The sequence below is a fragment of the Fonsecaea erecta genome (genome assembly GCF_001651985.1).
Source record: "Fonsecaea erecta strain CBS 125763 chromosome Unknown Scaff8, whole genome shotgun sequence".
Taxonomy (NCBI): domain Eukaryota; kingdom Fungi; phylum Ascomycota; class Eurotiomycetes; order Chaetothyriales; family Herpotrichiellaceae; genus Fonsecaea; species Fonsecaea erecta.
In genome coordinates, this window is record NW_017387251.1 from 738,789 (window position 1) to 761,755 (window position 22,967).

Genomic DNA, 22,967 nt, shown 5'->3' on the forward strand with positions numbered 1-22,967 from the left:
CACTTTGTTTTTCATGTCGAAACTGGGTACGACCACCTTCACAGGCAAGTTCAAGTTTAGGAGAAGGAGAGATCTCGAGGAGCAACGTCCCTTGATTGAAGGAAGACTCCGTCGTTACCTGCTGGACGCCTATTCAGTACAGGACAAGATGACATTCTCCACACATCAGCACAACTTAGCCCCTGTCTTCTATGCACCAACCTGGGTGTCCCAGATACGATGGTCATACTTCAGCCCCATCTTCTCCATTTGCACAGCAATTCTGTTCTTGATCAAGCTCACCTCCTCTGTATCCTCCGTGAACTTGGTCCTTACGAGGGTCAAGTTGATCCAAAACTGGTTCAATCTTGTCCTGTCATTCTGCGCATTGGCTCCCGATCGCTCAAAATGCCCGCCATACATGATTGCCTCTTGCATCTCGACCTCCTCCCTCGACAGATCCATCAACCCCCTGGTTGTGTTGTTTTTCTTTTCCCACTGGGTCACCCCGTTGACGACCTGTTGGTCAGAATAGCTGAGCTGTTGGGGCAGAGGCCAGGGGAGGACTCTCATCCTCATGCGATCCCGACGGCGACGGTGGTTCAGTGTACCTTTGCTGGGTCGAGCCTTGCCATTGTCAGGCTCCGCAGGCATTCGATCGATGAAATCTTGATGGCAGATATCTGGGTCCAAACGGCAAATGGCTTCCATTTCCCAGCCTTCGATCTCCGTGCTGACTTGTTGAGGCATGATGGTCGAGAACTTCAATGGGCGATCGAATGCATTGAGAAGCACCCGACCATGGTGATCCAGCTCTGGACGGAATTCTTGAGGAGCCTTCTTGCGGCGGTTGTTGGTAGGTGTATATGCCCATTCGCCAAGTGGATACAACTTGAAGAGGATCTCCGGACGACCGTCACGTCGACCAGCTTGCCAATGGCGGTATGGTGCTCGGCGGATAGTGACATTTTTGTCACCCTGAGGCCAGTCCGTATTGACAGCATACAAGAAATGAGTTTCATCGGTCCTGACGTATTTCTCGCCATTGACAGTCACGATATCAACTGTGTGACGAAGACGGGTGTATGCGTCGGCTTTCTTGATCCAAACGACTGATGGCAAAATCGGAAGGGGGGCAATCTGCATTTCTCGCTGTTCGCGATATCCATCTGCTGTGGGTTGTTCAAAAGTTTCTGCTTCTTCGACTCCGGATCCAAGATAACGTGGAGGCGCAGGAACCGCGGCCATACGACCATTTTGCGGCGTTGCTGGTGCGTAGACCAGACTGTCGTCATTTGGACGAGTGTTCGCGGATGAGGGGCCATCTTCCTTGACACTGATGTCTAGATCTACACGTTAGGTGAGCAACACACTGTGAAATAGGATTCAAAGCTGGGGTTCTTTTTCTTTACCTTCTGCTGGGGGCCTCGTGCGCTCATACGACTCCGAATGAAGGCCAACTCGCAAGTGGACTGCAAGGCCATCGCTCAATCGCAGTTGCTTGTTGGGAGACCCTACCCTGGCATATCCTGTGTCGTCAATCACTAATTCTGGGGCAAGTGGCTTTCGAACGCAAAGCTTCTTCGATGGTGATCTTTGCAAGACTGCTCGTGCACGTCCATTCTGATCAATCTCCAGCCTCGGAGCGTCCATTCTGGGGATAACAAAGAGGTGCGTAGCGTTTGCGTCTGAAAGAAGTTTGTATCTCTGCCAATTTGTTACGGCGACCAAAAGGGGTGAGTTTGCACAAACGTCTAAAGTCGGGTTCGCAGCAACAGGCTCGTTGCACGGGTTTCTCGCTATGTGGCCTTTTTGCTTTTCGTGGGCGAGACAATCAAGTCACGTCCTGCGGCTGCTGGATGTCGAGTTCTTCTGTTTGTGAGGTCTGGTCTGCCTCATACGTTGATCGCCGCGGCGACGACCACGACACAGAGGTGAGCTAGCGACCCCGACGATGTCACAAACGGATTCGGCAGGACCGTGAATCACAACCACAACCACACCCACGGCGGTTCGTTCGCTTTGAAACTGACTCGACGGACGTGGATCTTCTCATTCAGGGGTTCACAACTACGAGGCGGCTCACCTCTATCTCGAGCCCAACCCAACGAGATCAACACCGTCATCGTCAAGAGAAAAGATGAATAAAAACCAAAATATACATCTTCCAGGGCCTCAATCCAGTGCAGTAGTCTGGGTTCCGAAGTCGGCCATCTCTTCAAACAATCATTCACTGGTGACAAGCCCCCGATGATGAAACACAGCCGGCCAGTCAATGTGTGTTTTTCGTTCCGCTTTTGCCACAATGAGAATGAAGAGGTGTGCGTATTCACTACTCACATCCGTGTGACGAAGTGTCGGTATTGAGACCAAGGCATGACTATATGTGGGGGGCGGGCGAGTGGGTGAAGAAATCGATAACCGTCCTCGCTCCCTCAGTCCGCCACAAGCCATGAGAACAGGGTCCGGACCGACGAACACCCGTGCACACATGGCCCCAATCATGTCTGTTCCAGCGTGTCTATGGGCGTAAGACCACTGTCTTGTATGTATCATCTGTTTCCTGCACGATCGCAAGAGGGGGGAGATACGAGTTACTACACACTACGGGGTCAGTCAGCTTGAGGCCTTCTGCTCCGCTGAGAGGAGCCACTAGGAAAAAGGAGAGAAGGAGAGAGGTAGGGGGAAAGTAGATAGATGGGTGGAAGATCTGCCCGCCGCTGACCATCACAACAAACACCGACACGACACGACACGACACACGACGGGGCGTTTTCTCACGGGGCAGCAGCAGGTCGTTGTTTCAGGTGAAAAAGAGGTTCAGTACCTGGGCTCTCATCCGGAGAAAAAGTCCCAAGATCAAAGAAACACGTGGACTGAATGATCTCCTCACTTTATATATAATCTCTTCTGGCCTACGAGATCTTACAGAAAGTAGTGAGGCCAAACACGCGTTTCATTAACCACCTTATAGAACAGCAGCATTCAGATATAAAAAGGCATATTACCCGCGGAGACAACTTTTTGTTAGGTTTAGGCCATTTCAGCCCAAATTCGTCCCATGATTTGAACAATAACATTAGGTTTTATGTTTTAATATGCCCATTATACACAGTCACGGTCCACCAAGCAATGCATCAATCTAGTAATTGTGCGAAGGCGGTAGATGGCCTGGCCGATATGGCACCCTGCCCTCCATGCGTTGATGGAGAGGAACCTCTCGATCCGCGCCGCGATACCCTCCCTGTCCCCCCTGCGGCTGCGCAGGCGTGGGGTCTTGTCCGGGCAACTCATACGACTCCTGCGCAGAGGGGGCAGAGGGTGCTGAGGGCGCCGACGGTGCAGAGGGTTGCCCAGACCAATATCCATCGTGGCCCATGTTAGCATGTTGGTAGCTTTGGTGCGACATGGGGTTGGAGACTTGGTCATCCGGCAGCTGGTAGACGTTTCTCTGGTCTTCAGGTAGTTCGTTGAGATTGGTGAAGTAGCCTGCTCCAGCTGCGTTTGGCCCTGAAGGGTATTGGCCGCCCGGTTGAAATTGGTTGTTTCCTTGTGAGTACTCACTCTGGTCTGAGACAGACATGTGGGAGTCGCCTTGGCCTGGTGGCGGTGAGTTGGAGCCTCGGTATCTGAAGGGGACGACCCCGGCGGGAAGAAGCCGGTCTGGAGACCGAGGCGGAGGAGATGGAATAGGAGGAGATGGGAGCTCTGAACGCGTGTCGGAACGGTTCGAGGTGTCACGATAACCTGACGATATCGCTGCCATGGCTCCCATGCCTGCGGCCCCGCCGCCGGCGATGCCGAGCCCTGTCATGCTGGGTAGTGGCTCATCTGAAAAATGATCATGGGGGTAGGAGTCTCGTTTCCTCCGCCGTCTCATGAACCAGCTGTACCAGCCGCCAAAAATAGCGACAGCCAGAACAAGAATGCCGACACCGGCCCCTATACCGGCTTTGGCGCCTGTCGACAGACCCGAACTGCTGCCGCCACCGCTGTTCGCTGGAAGGAGGGTTGGGGCGCTGCCTGGAGTGCTTGTAAAAGTTGCTGGAGCGACGAGTGTGGTGGCGGGGTTTGTCACTACCACGGTGGATGTAATGGTGGTATATCCTGGTTGTCCATTTTGCGTGGTTTGGAGGACTTGAGTGACGTATGACGTGGTAGTTGTATAGGAGACTGAGGTACTGGAAGTGGTGACAACGACTGGTGTTTCACTCGTGCTTGTGGTGCTCGATTCGGAAGAGGAAGACGAAGTGACGGAGGAAGTGCTGGAGGTGGACGATTTGGTTGAGGATGTTGAAGGAGTAGTAGATGTAGAGGAAGAAGTAGATACGGGAGTTGGGGTCGGAGTGGTTATCGAAGTGGTGGTGGTGGTGGTGGTGGTGGTGGGCGAAGGAGAGGGAGTTGTGGCTGATAAAGTACTCAATATTAGGGACAGCTCGTAAGGGTAATACGACAATAGCATGCACGGCTGGCGGTCTAAAACAAAACAAGCAAAAAAGACTCACTAGTAGTAGTGCTTGGGATCGGAGAAGTGGTAGTCGAAGTTGTGGGAGAAGGAGAAGGCGTCGTCGTTGACGACGTTGTTGATGGAGGGGGCGAGGACGTGGTGGTAGGGGAAGAGGTAGTAGGAATGGGAGTGGTAGCTATGGTCGAAAGGGGAAGTATAAGCATAAGTCGAGAAGATAGAGGAAGTGGACAACGTGAAAGAAGAGGAGGGGATATCACTTGAGGTAGTAGTACTGCTAATAGACGATGTAGAGGGGGAAATGCTTGAGGTGTTGCTGCTGGACGATGTAGGAGGGGAAACACTGGTGCTGCTGGTGCTGGTGCTGGCGGTAGTAGACGACGGAGGAGGGGGTATACTTGAGGTGCTGCTACTTGTGGAGACGGTCGTCGAAGTAGAAATTGTCGTTGGTGAAGGCAGTGGGGAAGTAGAGGAAGAGGTGGTGGTGATTGGAACGGTGGAGGTAGAGGGCGACGTTGTCAAGCTTGTGGTAGCTGCCACGAAGCAAATGTTATACAAAAGCAGACCCGCGAGCGCAATCGAGGCAAGGCTGAAACGGTGGGGATATCAAGAGTGGAAAATGGCACTGATCAACTTACTGGTGGTGGTTGTCTCAATGATTACAGAAGACGACGACGTCGTCGTCGTCGGTGGGGGGGCAGTCGTCGAATCTGTAGTTGAAGGCGTGGTGGTGGTGTCGGTGGTGGTGGTGGCGACGACACTCGCCAGAGAGCTGACTTCACTCGCCGCCGAGCTGACAGCACTGGCAGCAGAGCTCAGAACGCTCGACTCTGAACTTGCGACACTCGACTCGGAGCTGGCAACACTGCTCGCCATGGTTGCGTAGGGCGGCTATGGCGCCGCAGGAAGGGGACGGGGACGACGACGACAGTGATCTCGTCGCTCAGCAGGCGGGGTAGCCTGCGGGCAGGGTAAGGCTGACGGAGCAAGAGAAAAAAAAGACTGAGAAAGAGCGGGACAACGAGGTCTTGAAGCCTCAACCAAGACAGCGGTCGGGCTAGGGTCTCGCTAGAGGTTGGCAGCTAACACCTTTGGAGAACAAAAGCCAGTAATGCACGAGGAACAGCACATTGTCGTTGGTAGCCTTACCAGGGAAAGCGGGGTTCTTTTTTCAGCTCCCACGCCGAGATACGAGTCCATTGGGGGTCAAAGAGGGTTTGAGTCCACGGGCGGGGTGTCTGGAGCTGGCCTTTCCACGGCTTATGGCCGAAAGTGTTAGCGGCCGAAATGCAAGCAGACGAGAACAAGCAAAATTGTCGGCAAGGTGTAATGGTTCGGAACCAATGGGGCGATGACGGGAGAGAGGGACACCGCAGTAGAGGCCAAGAAAGGCCAGTAAAGGCCCATTGAGTTGACCGCGCAAAGAAGGCAGAGGGTCCCAATACGAGCCGATTAAGCGAGCCATGCGGGCTGTCAAGCATCTGCTGCTGCTCATGACGGGTCAACACGAGCTCCGGCACGGCATGATCGAGTTGTGATGTGCTCGATCAGCCCGCCGCAGCCGGAGGGGAACAGTAAAGAAGTCCCGTGAGCAGGGAAATGGAGGAGGCTGGGGGTGTTTTGCGGCTCTCAGGGACAGAAGAAGGAAAGAAGAATAAGCTTGCAGATGGCAGATGCAAGGGCAGGACGAGCTTGCGGAACAGAAAGGATGAAAGAGAGGATCGGCAGAACAAGAGCGGATACAGTAAGCGAGAGAGTGGGAAAGATGGCCGAGATGATTGGGGGAGGAGAAAAGGACGGGAGGGAAGAGCAGAGAGAATGGAGATACAGATAATAGATGGATTTGGAGATGAAGAGTGGAGGAAGAGAGGGAAGCATCGAAGAAAAGACGCCATTGAACAGCACTGGGTATAGAACAAAACTAAGCCACCGCTAGAGGGTTTATCGATAAGCCCTAGTGCCCGATGGTCCCCTCCTCCTCCCACCCCGTCAGTGCCGTCACCACCTACAAAGTAGCATTGCCACTGGTGCCGTGGGCTCTCACGGTGCCCGAGCTGCCTATCTGTCGAGCTGTGTACCTACAGTTACATGTATGTACATGTAGCTGGTTAGGCCCTGACACTGTATGTACCTACCTGCTATGCCTCTGTAACGCTCACGGAGCTTCACCTTCACCTCACTTGTCCCTCCATCACCCACTACCCAATGCACCCGGCGAGCTCCGTCCACTGGACCACAGCCTCTCGTCGACGCCTTCACGTGGCACCATTGAATCCACACGAGGCTGCTGTCTGCAACGTCATGTTGACTCACAGACCAATCGTCGAACATAGCCACGCAAAATGATTCCAGTTTTCAACATAACACACACACCGACGCTTTTTCCTTCCCAACCACTTTTCACTCTCAATTCGTACGACATTTTCAAATAGTGTTCGTAGGTCGGCCGGACGGTGTTCTATATCGTTGCTTTGTGAGATCGCAGACTCCAGCTGTGTTCATTTTCTTTTTGAAGACTTGATTTTCCAGCGACTCAAAGATCATTAAATCGCGCTTCCCTACCCACACTTACAGTACCACGCGCATTGCAGTCCTTGCTCTTAGTCTTTCGCTGCTCAAGGAGCTTCCACATTACCCGTCTCTACCCCGTCTCAGGTCAGACTGCTGTATCATGCCAGCTGCCCAGGAAAACCGCGGGGCGGACCCCGTCGTCTGCGTCTTGTGCGTCGAGAAACACGGTCTCCCTTGTGTGCAATCCCCAGAAGGATGACTGACAGATTTTCTTCAAGCTGTGCTTCTTCTCCAGGGAAAGATCCCATCCATCTCAAGTCCGCACAAGATCTGGGTCGATCTCTCCATGAGGCCGGCTACAAGCTCGTCTACGGTGGGGGAACCATGGGAATTATGGGTGAACTGGCCAAAACTCTCGTCTCCCTTTCCGGTCCCAGTTCAGTGCACGGTATCATCCCCCGAGCCTTGATCCGCTCAGAGAAGGACCCTTCGTCCCGCAGCGAGACAAGTCGCTTTGGACGGGGGAAGGCAGAGCGAACCATGTCCTCGGAGGAATTGCAACGGATCGACAGTACCGAAGACCCAGATAAACAAATAGTGCCCGAGTCCGAGTTTGGAAGAACCACCATTGTCCCAGACATGCACACTCGAAAACGGTCGATGGCAAATTCGGTCCAGGCTGGTGCCCCCGGTTCAGGCTTTGTGGCCCTGGCGGGGGGATACGGCACCATGGAGGAAGTCATGGAGATGGTCACTTGGAACCAGTTGGGTATCCATCAAATTCCCATCATTCTGGTCAACATCAACGGCTATTGGAATGGTCTGTTGGATTGGGTCAAGACGGCAATAAGAGAAGGGTTTGTCGGTGAAGGCGCCGCCAATATTTTGGTAGAGGTTCAGAGCACAGATCAGGTCATCGAGGCGTTACGTGGCTATCAGGTTGCCCCTGGGAGGTATAAGCTGGACTGGTCATAGATCGGAACATGGAGCATAGTGAAACTCTGCAATCCCACCAATCTTGCCTTGCCATTTCCATGGGACGGCCTTGCGTTGCCTGCTACGCCAAACGCCGTGCAATATGCGTACCCATCACTTCTTGTCCTATGAATCGGTTTCCATGGCATCTGCCCCTTCGGTCGCCGTTGACTCCACGCTCGCCTCAAGCAAAGGTCCGACGTCCTGCCCATCATAGAGCTTGAAGGCCTCCAGCTTCTTCCGGCCGTCTTTCTCGCCTAGACCGATCACCGCCAAACTGGTGTTGTCCACCGTGAGTTCCTTGTCTTGTGCCAGAGACTCCTTCAAGGCCAGCAATGCATGTTTGATCAACTCTTCACGGCTGCAGTCCGCAAACTTCTCCAAATGTCTTTCCAGGTACGTTCGAGCCATCTGACTCCTTGCTCCAATGGCACAGGCCAGCATCTCCTGCGTCATCCCTGAGGGAGAGAACTCGAATAGATGGGGACCCAGCTCATCGACACCCGCAACCAGCAGTCCCACACCGTAGGGTCTTTTCCCGTAGTGTTGCGTGTTGGTCTGGGCTCTGTCGCCAATCATATTCACAATGCGCTCGACGGGTATCGCACGGCCATAGGTCATTTTGGAGGCGAGCGACTGTTGTTTCATAAAGTTGGAGAGGACGCGGGCGTCCGAAGCGAGACCGGCAAGGGCGACTCCCAGGTGGTCATCGACACCGACTATCTTTTTCTGGTAGGAGGACAGTTCTTCTGCGTTTCGCTAGAGACCTTTGTGAGCGGCGGATCTGTGAGGGTAAAGCTACTGGGGAAGCAGACCTTGAGGGCAGTGAGGACCACATGTTTCTTGCTGACGACTCCGACAACTACTGACCCCTGCTTGACCGCCTCTTGAGCATACTCGACCTGGAATATCCGGCCTTGGGGTGAACTGCAAATGAATCAGTACGTCTGGCACGGGGAAAGGTGGTCAATAAGCAGCCTCACAAGGTGACGGAGTCGTTGTCGTAATTATTTCTGAACATTTTGACTTGCAGATTATGTAGATGAACGGGACCGCAGCACGAACAGGTAAGGTAGAAGCTGAGTTGTGGGAGTTGACGTGTTTGGAATAAATTCAACGACAGCCAGGCACTTGCAGACGCGCAAACGCCAGGTTCTCGCGATTTACCACTACTGCGGCGGAGGAGCTTCGGCGCCCAGCCACAGCGACCTTCGAACATCCCTCACCATCACCTCACCACTTCGACCGACCCTTTGACGAACCCACGCATTTCTCCATGCAATCCATATAGGACTTTTTCGGACAGCACTACCCGGCTCACTTTCGCTTCGAACCACACTTTCTATCCTTCCGACCACTCGATACTTCTAGTCGCAGCGCTTGCAATTGCGCAGGCATCAAGGAAACCAGATACAGCCTTCCTCTCAATCTAGCTGCCACCCATGATCATGACGGCCGGATTGAAAACGATTATTGCGCTGTCCTTCGTATGCCGCTTGAGCCTACATGTTCTGCTGAAAGTGCGCGACTGACAACATGGGTCCCAGGTACTTGCCATCGGATTCCTCCTCGTCATCCTCTCTGCGGCATTGTTCCACAACTTCCTCACCCTCCTCGTTGTCGCAACTTATGTGTTGGCGCCTGTGCCGAACTGGGTGGCATCGAGATGTGCCAACGCAGATGACTTTATCGAGAGCAACTCCGGGGCCTGGATAGACCTGGGTCGCTTTGCTACGGGATTTCTCGTGCTTATGGGTATCGGTACGTTTCAGACACCCCGAGAAGGAAATGGCTCAGAGACACTGACATACACCACACGACAGCCTTACCGGTGCTACTTGCTCACTCCGCCCTTATCCAAGTTCCGGCCATGATTATGTCAATTGTAGGTGGCTTGCTGATATACGGCACCATCATCAGCTTCACCCAGTTTTTCAAGGAGGAGCAAGACTTTTAAAAACCAAAAGCGAAGCACAACCGCGCAGACTTTTTGAGGATCTGGATGCATATGCGAGGCGTCATGAATCTGGTTGGTCTAACAGATATTGCTCCGCAATGTTGTACGGAAACATACGAGGTGGAAGATGTTCTACTACTACTCTATGGATCACGCAAGCGAACTCTGGTATATTTGTATCAATGGGAAGTTGGGGGCTCAACCACAAGGCTGTTATTGCTAATGGATTGACTGGCTTCCCTTTCCTTTCCTTTTCTTGACAGTGGCTTCCACGATGTTCAGGTGTCAATGGAGGTTAAAATCTAGCCCATCAATTGCTGCGCATGTTTTCATATCGTGACGGCTGCGATGCACCTCTGCAGCCTGCAGTTGTGGACCAGATTCCATGCCCGTCTGCTTGCTGTAGCTCCTATATTCGACCATCATCATTAGGAGTTATCCCCAGTTATCCTTTTCGAATCCGGTCATCGATCTGGCAGCTGGCGCACATAAAACCGTCAGGGCTGGGCTCCGGCGCAAGGCTACAACGTTCGCCGGAAGAATTCTCCGAGTGGTTCATGCTGCTCGGCATCCACCCAGCACTGCCAGCCTGCGAATTACGATCAGCAGCAGTCAGAGTCCCAGCTTTCCACTGCGTCCAGGCCAGGACAATTAACAATTCACTCGAACATCACACGAGAACGATAACCCCATTCCTATAGCCGCACTCTCCTTTCTACGATGTCGACCTCACAGCGCCTGTTCCGCTTCCCCAAGCCTGCTTGGCTTAACAGCGCCAACACCAGGACCGCAGGCGTCTACATGTCCGGCGCCCTCGTATGTCTACCCTGAACCTTTTGTTCCTGTCCTTTTCTTTCCCCTTCTCGTCCTGCGAGAGGACCGACTCACTCGCTAACGATGCAATGCGGGTCTAACAGTTCTCCCTCGGCTTCTTCTTCTTCATCGATGCCAGTGTCTTCTCCAAATCGCCCCTCAACGGCAGCACGGTGCACATCAACTTCGTCGACTGGATCCCGCTGATCTGCTCCGCGCTGGGCATGTTGGTCATCAACTCGATCGAGAAGTCCCGCCTGTCCGCCGACAGCTGGTCGTACAGCGGGAACGGCGTGGCCTGGAAGGCGCGCACCGTCTTGTTCCTGGGCTTCGCCCTCATGGCCGGCGGCCTGGCCGGCAGCGTCACCGTCATGGTGCTCAAGTACCTGTTCAAGGACTATGCGCTGCAGACGGTGTATATGGGTGTGGCGAACGTGGTGGCCAACGGCCTGGTCATGTTGAGCTCCGTCGTGTTGTGGGTCAGTCAGAACATGGAGGACGATTATACATATACCTTGCAGCTGTGAGCACTGCTGGGCTGTTGCGCAGGACAGAAGAAGAGACAAGACCCCATGCTTCACCATGTCTGGGCACCGGGGGAAAAGCTTCACCCATCCAAGGCGAAGGGATATGGGAGCACGTTTTGCAGCGCAGGGAGCAAGCACATCATTACTACACTGGCAATATGGCGTATCCACATCACGGCGGTCTTGGGTTAATGAAGTCTGTACGAGGTACTTGTTCCGAAAGAATCGAAGGTTTCATTCATTGTATCTCTGTTCTCGTTCCAGTCCAAGAAAACCCTCTGGCTATTGTCTGCCGTGCTTTTGAGACTCGCGTGAATGCACCGATGTGCGGCTTCTGGCTGAAATTTGACCGCCGTCCAACTGCCACCTGATCTCTTGCGGTGCTAATCTGAACTGAGATCTTCCTCTTGTGAGGTGGCGTGATGTCGGGTACCCTTGTTGGTCCAGTCGTTGCTGGAGGCAAATATCTCTAGCCACCAGTGGACTGGGTCTTTCGGCCCTCTTCTACAGTACAGGACTGATGCCGGGTATTGCCACTTTGAAATTTCTTCACTCCGTACCAACTCTGCTCCTCCTTAGCTCACTCCCTGTCTCTGAGCTTGCCCATAATGGCATCAATCACGTCCATATCCGCAGCAGAGACCTGGTCGGGCCCGACAATATCCTTGGGCAACCGCTTTACCGCCTCGTTCATGGCTGGCTGGTAGTTTCTGATGCCCGAGCTAAGTGCGTACACGGCTTTTCTTCGCACACTCCGGTCGGCGTCATCGAGGGAGGCCTGGACGAGCCGCTCGATGCCGTTGAGGGCCAAGAGTCGCTCCTGGGCTTTGACGTTGTTCTGGACGGCCGTGCCGATGCACCAGGCCGCCATACGCCTGAGGTCAGCCGAGTGGCTCTCAAGTTGCGCCAGCAGTGGCGTCCATAGCCCCATCGGTTCAAGGTTGTTGGCGTTGTCAATGTTTTCGACCAGTTGTTCGAGGTTGTCAAAGGCGGTCATTTTGGCGTCGTGGGTGACCTCGGGATCCGAGGACTCGATGATAGCCATGGCTTCTCGCATCAAGTCGGCGTCGCTGGGACCTCCCATTAACGAGCGGAGTACGTCGGCTGTCAGACCTCTGGGTTCCCGTACTGGTTGTTCTGGGTTTCGACCCGCATCGGAGTTTTCGATACTCCATTGTAGGAGAGAGTTCAATCCTGGGTCCATGTCTGACGAGGTTTGGGACAAATTTGTAAAATGAGCGAGGTTTCGATTGAGAAGTGTTCAGGAATTATCTGTTATGAGAAGATGGAAACTAACTGAGGATTGTACTTGGAAAGGTGTTGATATTGTCAATCTTCAAAGCCTTCTTATGAGGTTAGGAAATGGGATGCCTGGCCAATCATAGGGCCAGCACATTCCAGAAGCCACTAGGAGCTTCCTGCACATTCGAGGCTCTCGGTCTCCCTGTGGACGGTGAGAACAGGCTCAAGGACAACCAATATGGCATTTCACAGGGTTGAGGACTCTTGGAAAGATGCAGACTCTTATCTCAGACTGGAGTCTTTATCCTTTACCTTGAACCACGATCTTTGAGAAGTCCCAAAGGGCGAAAGTGGCAGAACAGTTCGAATAAGAGCGGTGACTAAGAGCCGGCTTTGGTAATGGCGTTGGTGGCTGTGCCGTTAAAACGCTGGGCGAATGGGGTGGACGACTACCGGCGCTGATTACCCCGCGAATTGTGGCTGGGAGGCTTGAACTGCGCACGCACACAAACACAAAAAATTCGAAACAAAGAAATATGTTGGTGCCTGCTGGTGGTTGAAACAAGTTATGTGGGTGGACTGTTACACGCCCACGCCCAGGGGACAGTCCCATTTCCATGCCCCTGGGACAATGAACTGGGCGCCTTTTACACTCACTACGTTTCCCTACAGAGTGCTGGGGAGACGGTGAGCATTAAAGTGAGTCCACGGCTGATGTCCATCGATAGTGGGGCAGCAAAGTACCTCCTCTCGCCCCCATCTGTTTGCTCTCTAGGGATGACTGGCAGTATCGAGAAGCCCAGGGAAACTGTTGGATCCGTCATCATCAGCCGCACTTTGGCAAGAGCATTCCCCCTAACAACACGGCCCGGGTTGGCAGCTGAGAAGCCAATTCGCAGTGCTTTGATGGGGTCTGATCAGGCCAGCCTCTTGCCGGAATTGCAGCTGCCTGTTGCTTGGAGACTGGGTGACGAGGCTCATCCGTGCGTGAGGAAGCCATATTGCGTGGCCATAGCGCCACGCGTGGAGAAAATCGTATGAGCTTGAGAATCTTGGGTGCTGCTAGTGCCCAGTAGTCGGTGGTCCGTAGCGAGATGAATACGCAGTAGTAGAGGGCACATGAAAGATGCCTTCTCATATCGCCTGCCTCCCGTTTTATCCATGGAAAGGAGGCAGTCGACCCAGCCCGACTTTCGTGTCCTCGCCTTCCAACTCCTGAGGGTATTTGAGGCTCGCACCTGCTCCTACCTTGTTGTTCAGAAACCAGTATTGAAATCGTACTACTAGCATCCCCAGCAACGCTTTTAGCCGCTCCAAGCGTGGCCGTCTTTTCCTTCACCGAAAGCTCGACTTGCCCTCAGACTTGACCCAGCCGGTCTTGGCGCCTCGCAGCTGCCCGATTTAGCCCACCGCCCAAACCACCGCTACTTCTGCCGCTCCTCCATCTTACCCTCACTCAGCTTCTTGTCTCCATCCTCATCCCTTCTATCTATCCAATCTCCTTGCTCGTCTTCTCGAAGGGCTCTTTACCTTCGATATCTTGAGCATTTTCACACATTTCTCCTGTCGTCCCTTCTGTCCCCTCCCCCTCACCTCGTTCTTCAATAATCTGCCACAATGGAAGGTAAGCCAAAACCCAGCTCTGGTGCAATGGGCCTTTGAACACAGTTTTCATCTTGGACTCTGTACTGATATGTCTTTCTCTCAACAGAAGAAGTCGCCGCACTCGTCATTGACAATGGGTATGCGCCCCTGCTCTCCACCTGATTTCTTTGCCTGCGCCCACCCACAATCTTGCTCTGGACACACGAGCTTCAATCGCGGGTGCCCCGGAAGAGGAGGAGATTAGCGTGATTGTGACCACAATACTGACAATGATGTCTCCAGCTCCGGTATGTGCAAAGCTGGCTTTGCTGGCGATGATGCGCCCCGAGCAGTATTCCGTAAGTGTACCCTTGCCCCGCATTGGACGGTGAACATCACGATCTGACACCTTATAACAGCCTCCATCGTCGGGAGACCTCGTCACCATGGTATCATGATTGGTATGGGTCAGAAAGACTCGTACGTCGGCGATGAGGCTCAATCCAAGCGTGGTATCTTGACCCTGCGATACCCCATCGAGCACGGTGTCGTGACCAACTGGGACGACATGGAAAAGATTTGGCACCACACTTTCTACAATGAACTTCGTGTCGCCCCCGAGGAGCACCCTGTGCTTTTGACCGAAGCCCCCATCAACCCCAAGTCCAACAGGGAAAAGATGACACAGATCGTCTTCGAGACTTTCAACGCCCCTGCCTTCTACGTCTCCATCCAGGCTGTACTTTCTCTGTATGCCTCCGGTCGCACAACTGGTATTGTGCTGGACTCCGGCGACGGTGTTACCCACGTGGTCCCCATCTACGAAGGTTTCGCCCTTCCTCATGCCATCTCCCGTGTTGATATGGCCGGTCGTGATTTGACCGATTACCTGATGAAGATCTTGGCTGAGCGCGGTTACACCTTCTCAACCACTGCTGAACGAGAAATCGTCCGAGATATCAAGGAGAAGCTGTGCTACGTTGCCCTCGACTTCGAGCAAGAAATCCAAACCGCGTCCCAGAGCTCCAGCTTGGAGAAGTCTTACGAGCTTCCCGACGGCCAGGTCATCACCATCGGCAACGAGCGATTCCGAGCTCCTGAGGCGCTTTTCCAGCCAAGCGTTCTTGGTCTCGAATCCGGCGGTATCCACGTTACCACCTTCAACTCCATCATGAAATGCGACGTGGATGTTCGAAAGGATTTGTACGGCAACATCGTCATGGTAAGTCAAAGACTCTCAATCACACGAGGTAATCACTGACAACTCTTTCAGTCTGGCGGTACTACCATGTATCCCGGTATCTCGGACCGCATGCAGAAGGAAATCACTGCCCTCGCTCCCTCGTCGATGAAGGTCAAGATCATTGCTCCTCCTGAGCGTAAATACTCTGTTTGGATTGGTGGTTCCATCCTGGCATCCCTGTCCACATTCCAGCAAATGTGGATTTCGAAGCAAGAGTACGACGAGAGCGGTCCTTCGATCGTGCACCGCAAGTGCTTCTAAGTTATCTTCGGGCATCGGGTATGCTTGAACTTGAACACAACGCAGCAAATTTCTAGAGCGAGCTGTCAACGAGAACAAGGTCATGATGAGTTAAATGGCACGTGGAGCATAGATTGTGGAAACCAGAAGCGACAGGGAAACCTTCGAAAGTGCTCCCGCACGGCACGGAGGCGTGTCTGAACATCTTCAGGACACTTTGAGTCATTGGAGCGTGTACTGGGACAAAAGTAACATCTTCAATGAGTATCACCATTCCAGATAGTGTCTAGAACGCAATGCCAGCAAGCTTTAGGTGTTCCGTCATGTGTTCGCTGTTATGTGCACAAAGCAGTACTCTGAAGCAGTTATACGTGTGAGGATCGTGTCCTCGTGGTGTCCAATTCGAGATGCTTTTCCAGTCCGACTCTGGTCTCGGACAATTGACAACGACTCCGCGTACTCCTTGGTCAAGCTTTACTGATCTCTTTCCGATACATCACTACGTCCCCGGGCACCTCTTGCACGGTCGCCCCATCTTCTGCGGGCTCCAGGACTTTCCACTCACAGTTGATACCTTCCTCGCCGAACTTCTTGATGATAACATCGGCGATGCGCTCAAAATTCTCGGTCGCAAGCGCCAGTATGGTCGGCCCAGCGCCGGACAAGCAGATACCCAGAAGGCCTGGATGTGTCTGGGGGGACATGGAAGATAATATGGACGGTAGGGCTGGGATCAGGCCGGCACGGTAAGGCTGGTGGATTCGATCTTGCATGGCCGAGTAAATCAGGGAGGGGTCGGGAGGGGAGTCGGAGAGGACGGTGGTGAGCAGGGCGATGCGTTGGAGGTTGAAGATCTATGTCACATTCCAAAGGAGAGGGGGTTGAGTCAGTCCGTGAGTCGCCGTGACATGATGCATGTAGAAACTTACCATGTCTTGTCTGGAGTATTCCTTTGGTAACACCTGCCTGGCTTTGGCGGTGCTCACCTCGAAGTCCGGGATGATGGCCAACGCCTTGATCTCCTTGGCCCAGTTGAATCTCCTGTAGTGCCCGATGTTCTCGGGCGGGATCGGGGGTATCAGGCCCGTGTCGATGCCCCCGGCGGGTTCGGGCAGGACTTCAGAGAGCGGGACCTCCTTCCTGGCCATGTCGACGGGGTCGAGCTCGTTGAGATAGGTGCCGACGAAGCCGCCGTAGAGGGCGGCGGCGACGTTGTCTGGGTGGCGTTCGACCATGAGGCAGAAGTCCAGGAGCCGGCGCTTAGGGAGGTTCAGCTGGCCGACGACGTTGCCGAGCACCACGCCCCCAACGACGGCGGCGCCGGAGGACCCCAGCCCCCGACCGAGCGGAATGGGATTGTGGATGTGCACGTGCGTCTGCGGCGGGAACTCGTGCTGCTGGTGGCAGCGCAGCACGTACAGCGCCGTGCGGGTGAGCAGGTTGTTCTCTGGGTCCAGGTCAATGTCCTCGGCGCCCACGCCCGTGTATGTCACGGTGCAGTTGAGCGGGTTGGTGGCCGGGTTTGCGGGCGCCGACGTGTCGACGCTCACGCGGATCTCGAGGTACATTGACAGTGCCAGGCCGATGACATCAAAGCCCGGGCCTGGAAGTTCGAAGCAGCACATCGTCAGCAGGAGAGAAGACTACAGAACGTGGCATGGGGCAAAAACCAAGACCACAAGGCTGAACTTGACTTACCGATGTTGGCTGACGAACATGGTATCTCTGTCTCGCTGTTAGTACCGTGGGAGAGTGCATTAGGGTCAGACTCACTTATGAGATACATGGCGGACGCCGGTCCAAATGGACCTGGGGAGGGTGTGTGCTTTGAATGCTGTGGTGGTCCTGGTTATTATGACACACGACTAGAGAGAGGGTGGATGTTGGGAGTGTTGTGAAATTGGGGTGACCACTGCTTTGATTCTTTCCTCGTATCTTCCCTCTACCACATAAGATAGATGGACCGTTTCGAATGTAATTGGCCTTTCTCCTGTCCTCTGTGAATGCGAGCGTGCCAACCCTCCGAGTCCACCAAAGGGATTTTGTCGAGGGAAGCGAAAAGCGAACGAGATCTAAGCATCTTGACGGGCCAATCGGAGTCGAGCTTACGACCGCCACGCGACTCCCAGAATTTTTCCCCATTCTTGTGTCTTTTCCTCTCCCTATTGCATCTGACAGCAGCTACTTGAACCTTTGGCTTCCCTGCAAGTTATGACAGGAGGGGTGCAACGTGAATGCCAAATGCTTGGTCCCGGGGAAGGACGTGCAGAGCCTCGTTTCAGCAGACCTGGCCAGATTTTTACGTGTGCTGTCGAGTATATCATGGATGTCCACGGTGGGGAAGCCACATAGTCTGCAACACTATGTACGCCGAGATCGCAACGCATAGTAGAGCACCAGCGTACAGGCATAAACCCAGAACCACCTGAAGTGTCTACTGAACTATCCCAGGGCTAGGAAGTTGTTTTTTCTTTTGCCCCTCATCTCACTGCCACCAGATGCTAAATCTTAGTTGATGCTCGCGTGCTCTCACAAATAGATCCATGTTTGTATTGTAACAATCCAGTCCTCATCTACTGCCCAAGCAGCCGTGGTTTTGTTTTGTGCTATCGTTAGACAGGAAATAACAACTGGCCCTGCACCCATTTCTTCGTGTATATACTCTGTCGGGGTTTGGGGGGATGTCTTGTGGACGCTGCTTTGTCTGCACCACTCAAGCTCCCCACTAATACCCTTTAATGCACAGCCATGGCCAATCAGCCATATATGCGAAGATAGCCGACCCTGATACAGTAAGTATGGCGGGCAGTGGTGGGGAGGATTGTAAAATGGCGTCAAATCCTTTCCCAAAAGGGCCGAGCCGCGACGAGATTTTCCAGGGCTTGGCATCGGTCTATTTTTTTTTCTCTCCTGCCCCTCCAGTTGACGGCTTGGATGCTAGGAGCTGGACTCTGCGGTTTGATGATAGACTTCATTTTCACTTCTGGGCGGGACTCTGACTGCTCGTTTTCGAGTCCTCTTCTGACCTACATCCCTGACAATGGCGACGGAGAGACTTCGGGTCCTTGTTGTTGGTTCCGGCGGCCGGGAACATGCCCTGGCATGGAAGCTGGCGAGGTCGCCCTCGGTCGATGTGGTCCATGTTGCTCCCGGTAATGGAGGCACAGAGGCCGACAACATTGTCAATGTAAACATCTCCACCGATGACTTCACAGAGCTCGTCGCCCATGCCCGGAAGCATGGTCTCAACTTGGTTGTGGTTGGCCCGGAGGCGCCTCTGGTTGCGGGTATTGAACAGTTCTTCAGAGCCGTGGGCATCCGGTGCTTCGGCCCCAGCAAGGCTGCTGCGAGAATGGAGGGATCCAAGGCCTTCTCGAAAGATTTCATGCTGCGGCACGGAATTCCCACGGCAGCATTTCGCAATTTTAGCGACTACGCGTCTGCCCGCGAATATCTGGACTCGGTCAATCATGACGTCGTGATCAAGGCTGATGGTCTGGCTGCTGGTAAGGGCGTCATCATTCCCAAGACAAAACAAGAGGCACACGATGCTCTGAAAATGATAATGGTGGACCGAGAGTTCGGCTCAGCTGGCTCACAGGTCGTGATTGAGGAGTTCCTCGAGGGCGAGGAGTTGAGCGTGCTCTCTTTCAGTGACGGTTACACTATTCGTTCGTTACCGCCTGCTCAAGACCACAAGCGTGTTTTTGATGGTGACCAAGGCCCCAACACTGGAGGTATGGGTTGCTATGCGCCAACGAGAGTCGCTTCAAAGGATCTCATTGCACAGATTGACCGGGAAATTGTGCAGCCCACGGTCGATTGTATGCGCCGCGAGGGAATGCCCTTCGTGGGCATGCTCTTTACCGGCTTGATGATTACTGAAAAAGGACCCAAAGTCCTGGAATATAACGTCAGAGGAGGAGACCCGGAAACGCAGACCTTGCTTCCTCTCCTGAGCGACGATACTGATCTGGCGAAAGTCATGCTGGCATGTACGGAACATTGGCTGGATGGGGTTGAACTCAAGATTGAATCCAGGTTTGCGGCTACCGTAGTGGCATCTGCGGAAGGCTACCCTGGCACCTACGCCAAAAACAGACCCATCTTGATCCATCAAACAACTCCGGATGATACATTCATCTTTCACGCCGGCACAGCCAAAGACGGAAAGCAAATTATCTCGACCGGAGGCCGGGTCATCTGTTCCACTTCGACTGCGGAGACGTTGGAAGAGGCGGTGGCCAAGGCGTACAAAGGAATGGACTGCATCAAGTTCAACGGGATGCATTATAGAAAAGATATCGGTCACCGGGCATTCAAGCGCAAGGCACAGGATAAAGGCCCAGAAGCGGCTGTGATGACCTATGCCTCAGCGGGAGTCTCCATCGACGCAGGAAACAGCCTCGTGTCGAGGATCAAGCCTGCAGTGAAGGCGACCGCGCGTCCCGGGGCTGAGGCTGTCATCGGAGGCTTTGGCGGCGCCTTCGACCTCGCCAAAGCTGGCTACCACGAAAAGTCTCCAATCGTTATTGGAGCTATTGACGGAGTCGGCACAAAACTCAAAATTGCCCACGCGATGAATGTCCACGACACCGTTGGCATCGACTTGGTGGCGATGAACGTGAACGATCTTGTTGTGCAAGGAGCAGAGCCGCTTATGTTCCTCGACTGCTACACTTGCAGTATCCTCGACGTTGACATCGCGAGTGACTTTATTCGCGGCGTCTGCGAGGGCTGCAAGATTGCCAACTGCGCTCTGGTTGGGGGGGAGACGGCTGAAATGCCAGGTCTGTTGAGTGGAACCGAATACGACGCCGTTGGTGCCGCTTTGGGCGCAATCGACACACCGGCTGGGAAGAGAATATTGCCTGACACAGAAAGTATGGTTGAAGGTGATGTTCTCCTTGGTCTGGCCTCGAGTGGAGTCCATTCGAATGGTTTCTCCCTGGTCCGCCGTATCATCGAGAAGATGCATCACTCCTTCTCAGACAGTGCACCGTGGAATCCCGAAACAACAGTAGGCAGATCACTGCTCACGCCGACCCGCATCTATGTGGTTTCACTGTTGCAAGCCGTCAAGCGAGACTTGGTGAAAGGAATGGCACACATCACTGGAGGCGGGCTCTTGGAAAACGTTCCCAGAATGCTTCCCAACCATCTTGCCGCAGAGATCGACGTATCCACCTGGGGCCGTCCTGATGTGTTCAAGTGGCTTCAAAAAGCGGGAAATGTCAGCAACGAGGAGATGAGCCGGACTTTCAACAATGGGGTAGGCATGGTCCTGGTTGTATCTGATATTGCCTCAGGTGAGGTGGTCAAAATCCTCGAAAGCCAGGGCGAAACCGTCTACAAGATCGGTAAGCTGGTGGAGAGACAACAAGGAGAGGAGGCTTGCATCCTACAGAACCTCGACTCATGGGGACCTTCCTAGTCCGCTCCGCGCTGAATGAGCAAAACTCTGCATGCGAATTTGTGAAAAGCACAGTGAACAGTGACTTGAACTGTCTAGAGGATGGGAGAAACTATCCACAACCTGTGATGTCTAAGCGGAAACATGGTGCTTTTTTTCGGTCCGCAATACGTCGAGCATTTCAAAACATGGAGGCATAAGGGCCTTCATATGCGTCCGTTCCAGACCAATGAACTGATCCTCCGAAGCTTGTATGCGGTATTTGAGTGGTTGAGATACTCGCGTGCTCGTGACCTGACTCAGCGCCCCTGCGGACTTGCGGAGGCCTTTTCCTTCCGCCGCTCCGTGTGCATTTCAGCCTTGTCTCTGTGTAAAGTGGTCAATGACTAACGGCAGGGAAGACGACATGGGCACTCGCTGCACCATAGCTTGCTCCTCGGCTGGTGAAGCTGGCTATATATCAGACCTTATTGCCCTCTCTCTGGTACCTTGTCCGTTCTCAACAACGAATTCACCTGAAGACACAGATCTCACGCCGACAGAAAAGCGTCGCAACCAAGCATTTCATTCGCGGACGTCTTCATCATGAGTCCTAACACCACCATTGTCATTGGCGCGAGCAGAGGGATTGGCCTGGAGCTGGCAAAATATCTCGCTCAGAATCCTGAAGACCGCGTCATCGCGACCATGCGCAAGCCCTTCGACCTGGGGGCAGCCAACGTTGATGTCCTCGAGCTCGACCAGACCAACCAGAACTCTGTCGATGCTGCAGCTGCGCACGTCAATGCAGCAGACACACTGATCGTCAATGGTGCCATCGGCGAAGATGAGCTCCTCACCAAGATCAGTTCGGACAGACTGCTTCACTACCTCGACACCAATGTCGTCGGTCCTCACAGAGTCATCAATGCATTTCTCCCGGCACTGAGAGCTCGCAAGACCCGGAAGATCATTTACATCTCGTCCACCGCGGCTTCGCTCGCCGGGCAAGTCGGCGAGAAATGGGGACTTCGCGGGCCTTATGCAACCTCCAAAGCCGCCGGTAACATGTTGGCTGTTCAGTTCCACAATGAGCTCCACGAGGATGGATTTACTGTGGTGGCGGTTCATCCCGGCTGGGTCGACACCGATATGGGTCGGGTTGGCGGCGACGGTGCCATGGCACCGATTGAATCAGTCCAGAAGATCATGAAGATAGTCGATGGACTTACGAGTGCTGATGGAGCCAAGTTCTTCAATATTGACGGTACAATTCTGCCTTGGTAACGACCAGGCACTTGTGTTGATATTGTGGTGGTGGTGGGAACAAACAGGGGGACAGAACAACAGGGAATCATGAATACAGTAGATGGAATAGACTTTAGAATTTGGTGGTAGCAATTCAAGCGTGGAGTATTTCCCTCTCTTGCTTTAGTCTGGCTTCAATAATATATGCGAGTACTTGCCTGCAATAAAAGGGATGCCCGTGTTCTACTCTGGGCGTGTCAATGGAGAAGAGTGAATAAAAGGGCGACACGCTCCACTACGGAGGAGCACAACGGTGGACTTGGGCGATCCCTGGAAAAAAGTCCGAGTCTCCCAGCATGCGATTGAAGATCGTCAATTCCTTTTTTCTAACAGGCTCATAGATCCGGTTTTGGCTCTCTGCTATCTGATTATCTTGTCTTAACTCCCATATTGAAAAGTTCGTCTGCCGGAACAGACCTTTGGCGAACTAGATAACGACCGTCATTCCATTCTGTTCTCACTGGGAACATTTTTCACATGCTGCCTCGCTCGGTGAGGCATTACATATGTCCACCATGTCAATTCAACTATGGTGCCTGGACTGGCGCAAGGATACCCTTCGAGGTCTCTCCTGCTCGGAATCCCCGATCATTTTGCTCCAGCAGTGCTCAGACTCTTCGGACCCGTACCCGGATACGGAAAGTCGTGGCGGGAGATCCAGAGAAACAGGACGTGAATATACAAGAGCATGACGAGAGTGCCAGAGGCAAGAAACCTCGTGACGGCAGAAA

At 53.5% G+C, this 22,967-nt stretch overlaps 11 protein-coding genes across 11 annotated transcripts; 6 read left to right on the top strand and 5 right to left on the bottom strand.

Moving 5' to 3' along the window:
- Window positions 1-189: 189 nt before the first annotated feature.
- Window positions 190-1,632, bottom strand: AYL99_08936 (hypothetical protein; the record flags this gene model as incomplete). The annotated part of the gene is made up of 2 exons (XM_018840444.1): window positions 190-1,328; window positions 1,392-1,632. 2 exons carry the CDS (start codon window positions 1,630-1,632, stop codon window positions 190-192), a joined length of 1,380 nt encoding a protein of 459 aa, XP_018690191.1.
- A 1,489-nt stretch (window positions 1,633-3,121) lies between these two features.
- Window positions 3,122-5,320, bottom strand: AYL99_08937 (hypothetical protein; the record flags this gene model as incomplete). Its single annotated transcript, XM_018840445.1, has 3 exons — window positions 3,122-4,397; window positions 4,485-4,977; window positions 5,083-5,320. The coding sequence occupies 3 exons, from the start codon at window positions 5,318-5,320 to the stop codon at window positions 3,122-3,124; spliced, it is 2,007 nt and encodes a 668-aa protein (XP_018690192.1).
- A 1,795-nt stretch (window positions 5,321-7,115) lies between these two features.
- AYL99_08938 (hypothetical protein) lies at window positions 7,116-7,930 on the top strand (the record flags this gene model as incomplete). The annotated part of the gene is made up of 2 exons (XM_018840446.1): window positions 7,116-7,165; window positions 7,234-7,930. The coding sequence occupies 2 exons, from the start codon at window positions 7,116-7,118 to the stop codon at window positions 7,928-7,930; spliced, it is 747 nt and encodes a 248-aa protein (XP_018690193.1).
- A 126-nt stretch (window positions 7,931-8,056) lies between these two features.
- Window positions 8,057-8,951, bottom strand: AYL99_08939 (20S proteasome subunit alpha 6; the record flags this gene model as incomplete). The annotated part of the gene is made up of 3 exons (XM_018840447.1): window positions 8,057-8,689; window positions 8,746-8,857; window positions 8,914-8,951. 3 exons carry the CDS (start codon window positions 8,949-8,951, stop codon window positions 8,057-8,059), a joined length of 783 nt encoding a protein of 260 aa, XP_018690194.1.
- Window positions 8,952-9,378: 427 nt separating this feature from the next.
- AYL99_08940 (hypothetical protein) lies at window positions 9,379-9,887 on the top strand (the record flags this gene model as incomplete). The annotated part of the gene is made up of 3 exons (XM_018840448.1): window positions 9,379-9,417; window positions 9,478-9,691; window positions 9,754-9,887. The coding sequence occupies 3 exons, from the start codon at window positions 9,379-9,381 to the stop codon at window positions 9,885-9,887; spliced, it is 387 nt and encodes a 128-aa protein (XP_018690195.1).
- A 720-nt stretch (window positions 9,888-10,607) lies between these two features.
- Window positions 10,608-11,227, top strand: AYL99_08941 (hypothetical protein; the record flags this gene model as incomplete). Its single annotated transcript, XM_018840449.1, has 2 exons — window positions 10,608-10,703; window positions 10,805-11,227. 2 exons carry the CDS (start codon window positions 10,608-10,610, stop codon window positions 11,225-11,227), a joined length of 519 nt encoding a protein of 172 aa, XP_018690196.1.
- Window positions 11,228-11,807: 580 nt separating this feature from the next.
- AYL99_08942 (hypothetical protein) lies at window positions 11,808-12,431 on the bottom strand (the record flags this gene model as incomplete). The annotated part of the gene is made up of 1 exon (XM_018840450.1): window positions 11,808-12,431. One exon carries the CDS (start codon window positions 12,429-12,431, stop codon window positions 11,808-11,810), a length of 624 nt encoding a protein of 207 aa, XP_018690197.1.
- A 1,655-nt stretch (window positions 12,432-14,086) lies between these two features.
- AYL99_08943 (actin, gamma) lies at window positions 14,087-15,557 on the top strand (the record flags this gene model as incomplete). Its single annotated transcript, XM_018840451.1, has 5 exons — window positions 14,087-14,114; window positions 14,181-14,211; window positions 14,357-14,412; window positions 14,473-15,275; window positions 15,327-15,557. 5 exons carry the CDS (start codon window positions 14,087-14,089, stop codon window positions 15,555-15,557), a joined length of 1,149 nt encoding a protein of 382 aa, XP_018690198.1.
- A 446-nt stretch (window positions 15,558-16,003) lies between these two features.
- Window positions 16,004-17,322, bottom strand: AYL99_08944 (homoserine kinase; the record flags this gene model as incomplete). Its single annotated transcript, XM_018840452.1, has 4 exons — window positions 16,004-16,390; window positions 16,466-17,139; window positions 17,235-17,261; window positions 17,310-17,322. 4 exons carry the CDS (start codon window positions 17,320-17,322, stop codon window positions 16,004-16,006), a joined length of 1,101 nt encoding a protein of 366 aa, XP_018690199.1.
- A 1,254-nt stretch (window positions 17,323-18,576) lies between these two features.
- AYL99_08945 (phosphoribosylamine-glycine ligase) lies at window positions 18,577-20,970 on the top strand (the record flags this gene model as incomplete). The annotated part of the gene is made up of 1 exon (XM_018840453.1): window positions 18,577-20,970. The coding sequence occupies one exon, from the start codon at window positions 18,577-18,579 to the stop codon at window positions 20,968-20,970; it is 2,394 nt and encodes a 797-aa protein (XP_018690200.1).
- Window positions 20,971-21,534: 564 nt separating this feature from the next.
- AYL99_08946 (hypothetical protein) lies at window positions 21,535-22,215 on the top strand (the record flags this gene model as incomplete). The annotated part of the gene is made up of 1 exon (XM_018840454.1): window positions 21,535-22,215. One exon carries the CDS (start codon window positions 21,535-21,537, stop codon window positions 22,213-22,215), a length of 681 nt encoding a protein of 226 aa, XP_018690201.1.
- Window positions 22,216-22,967: the final 752 nt, after the last annotated feature.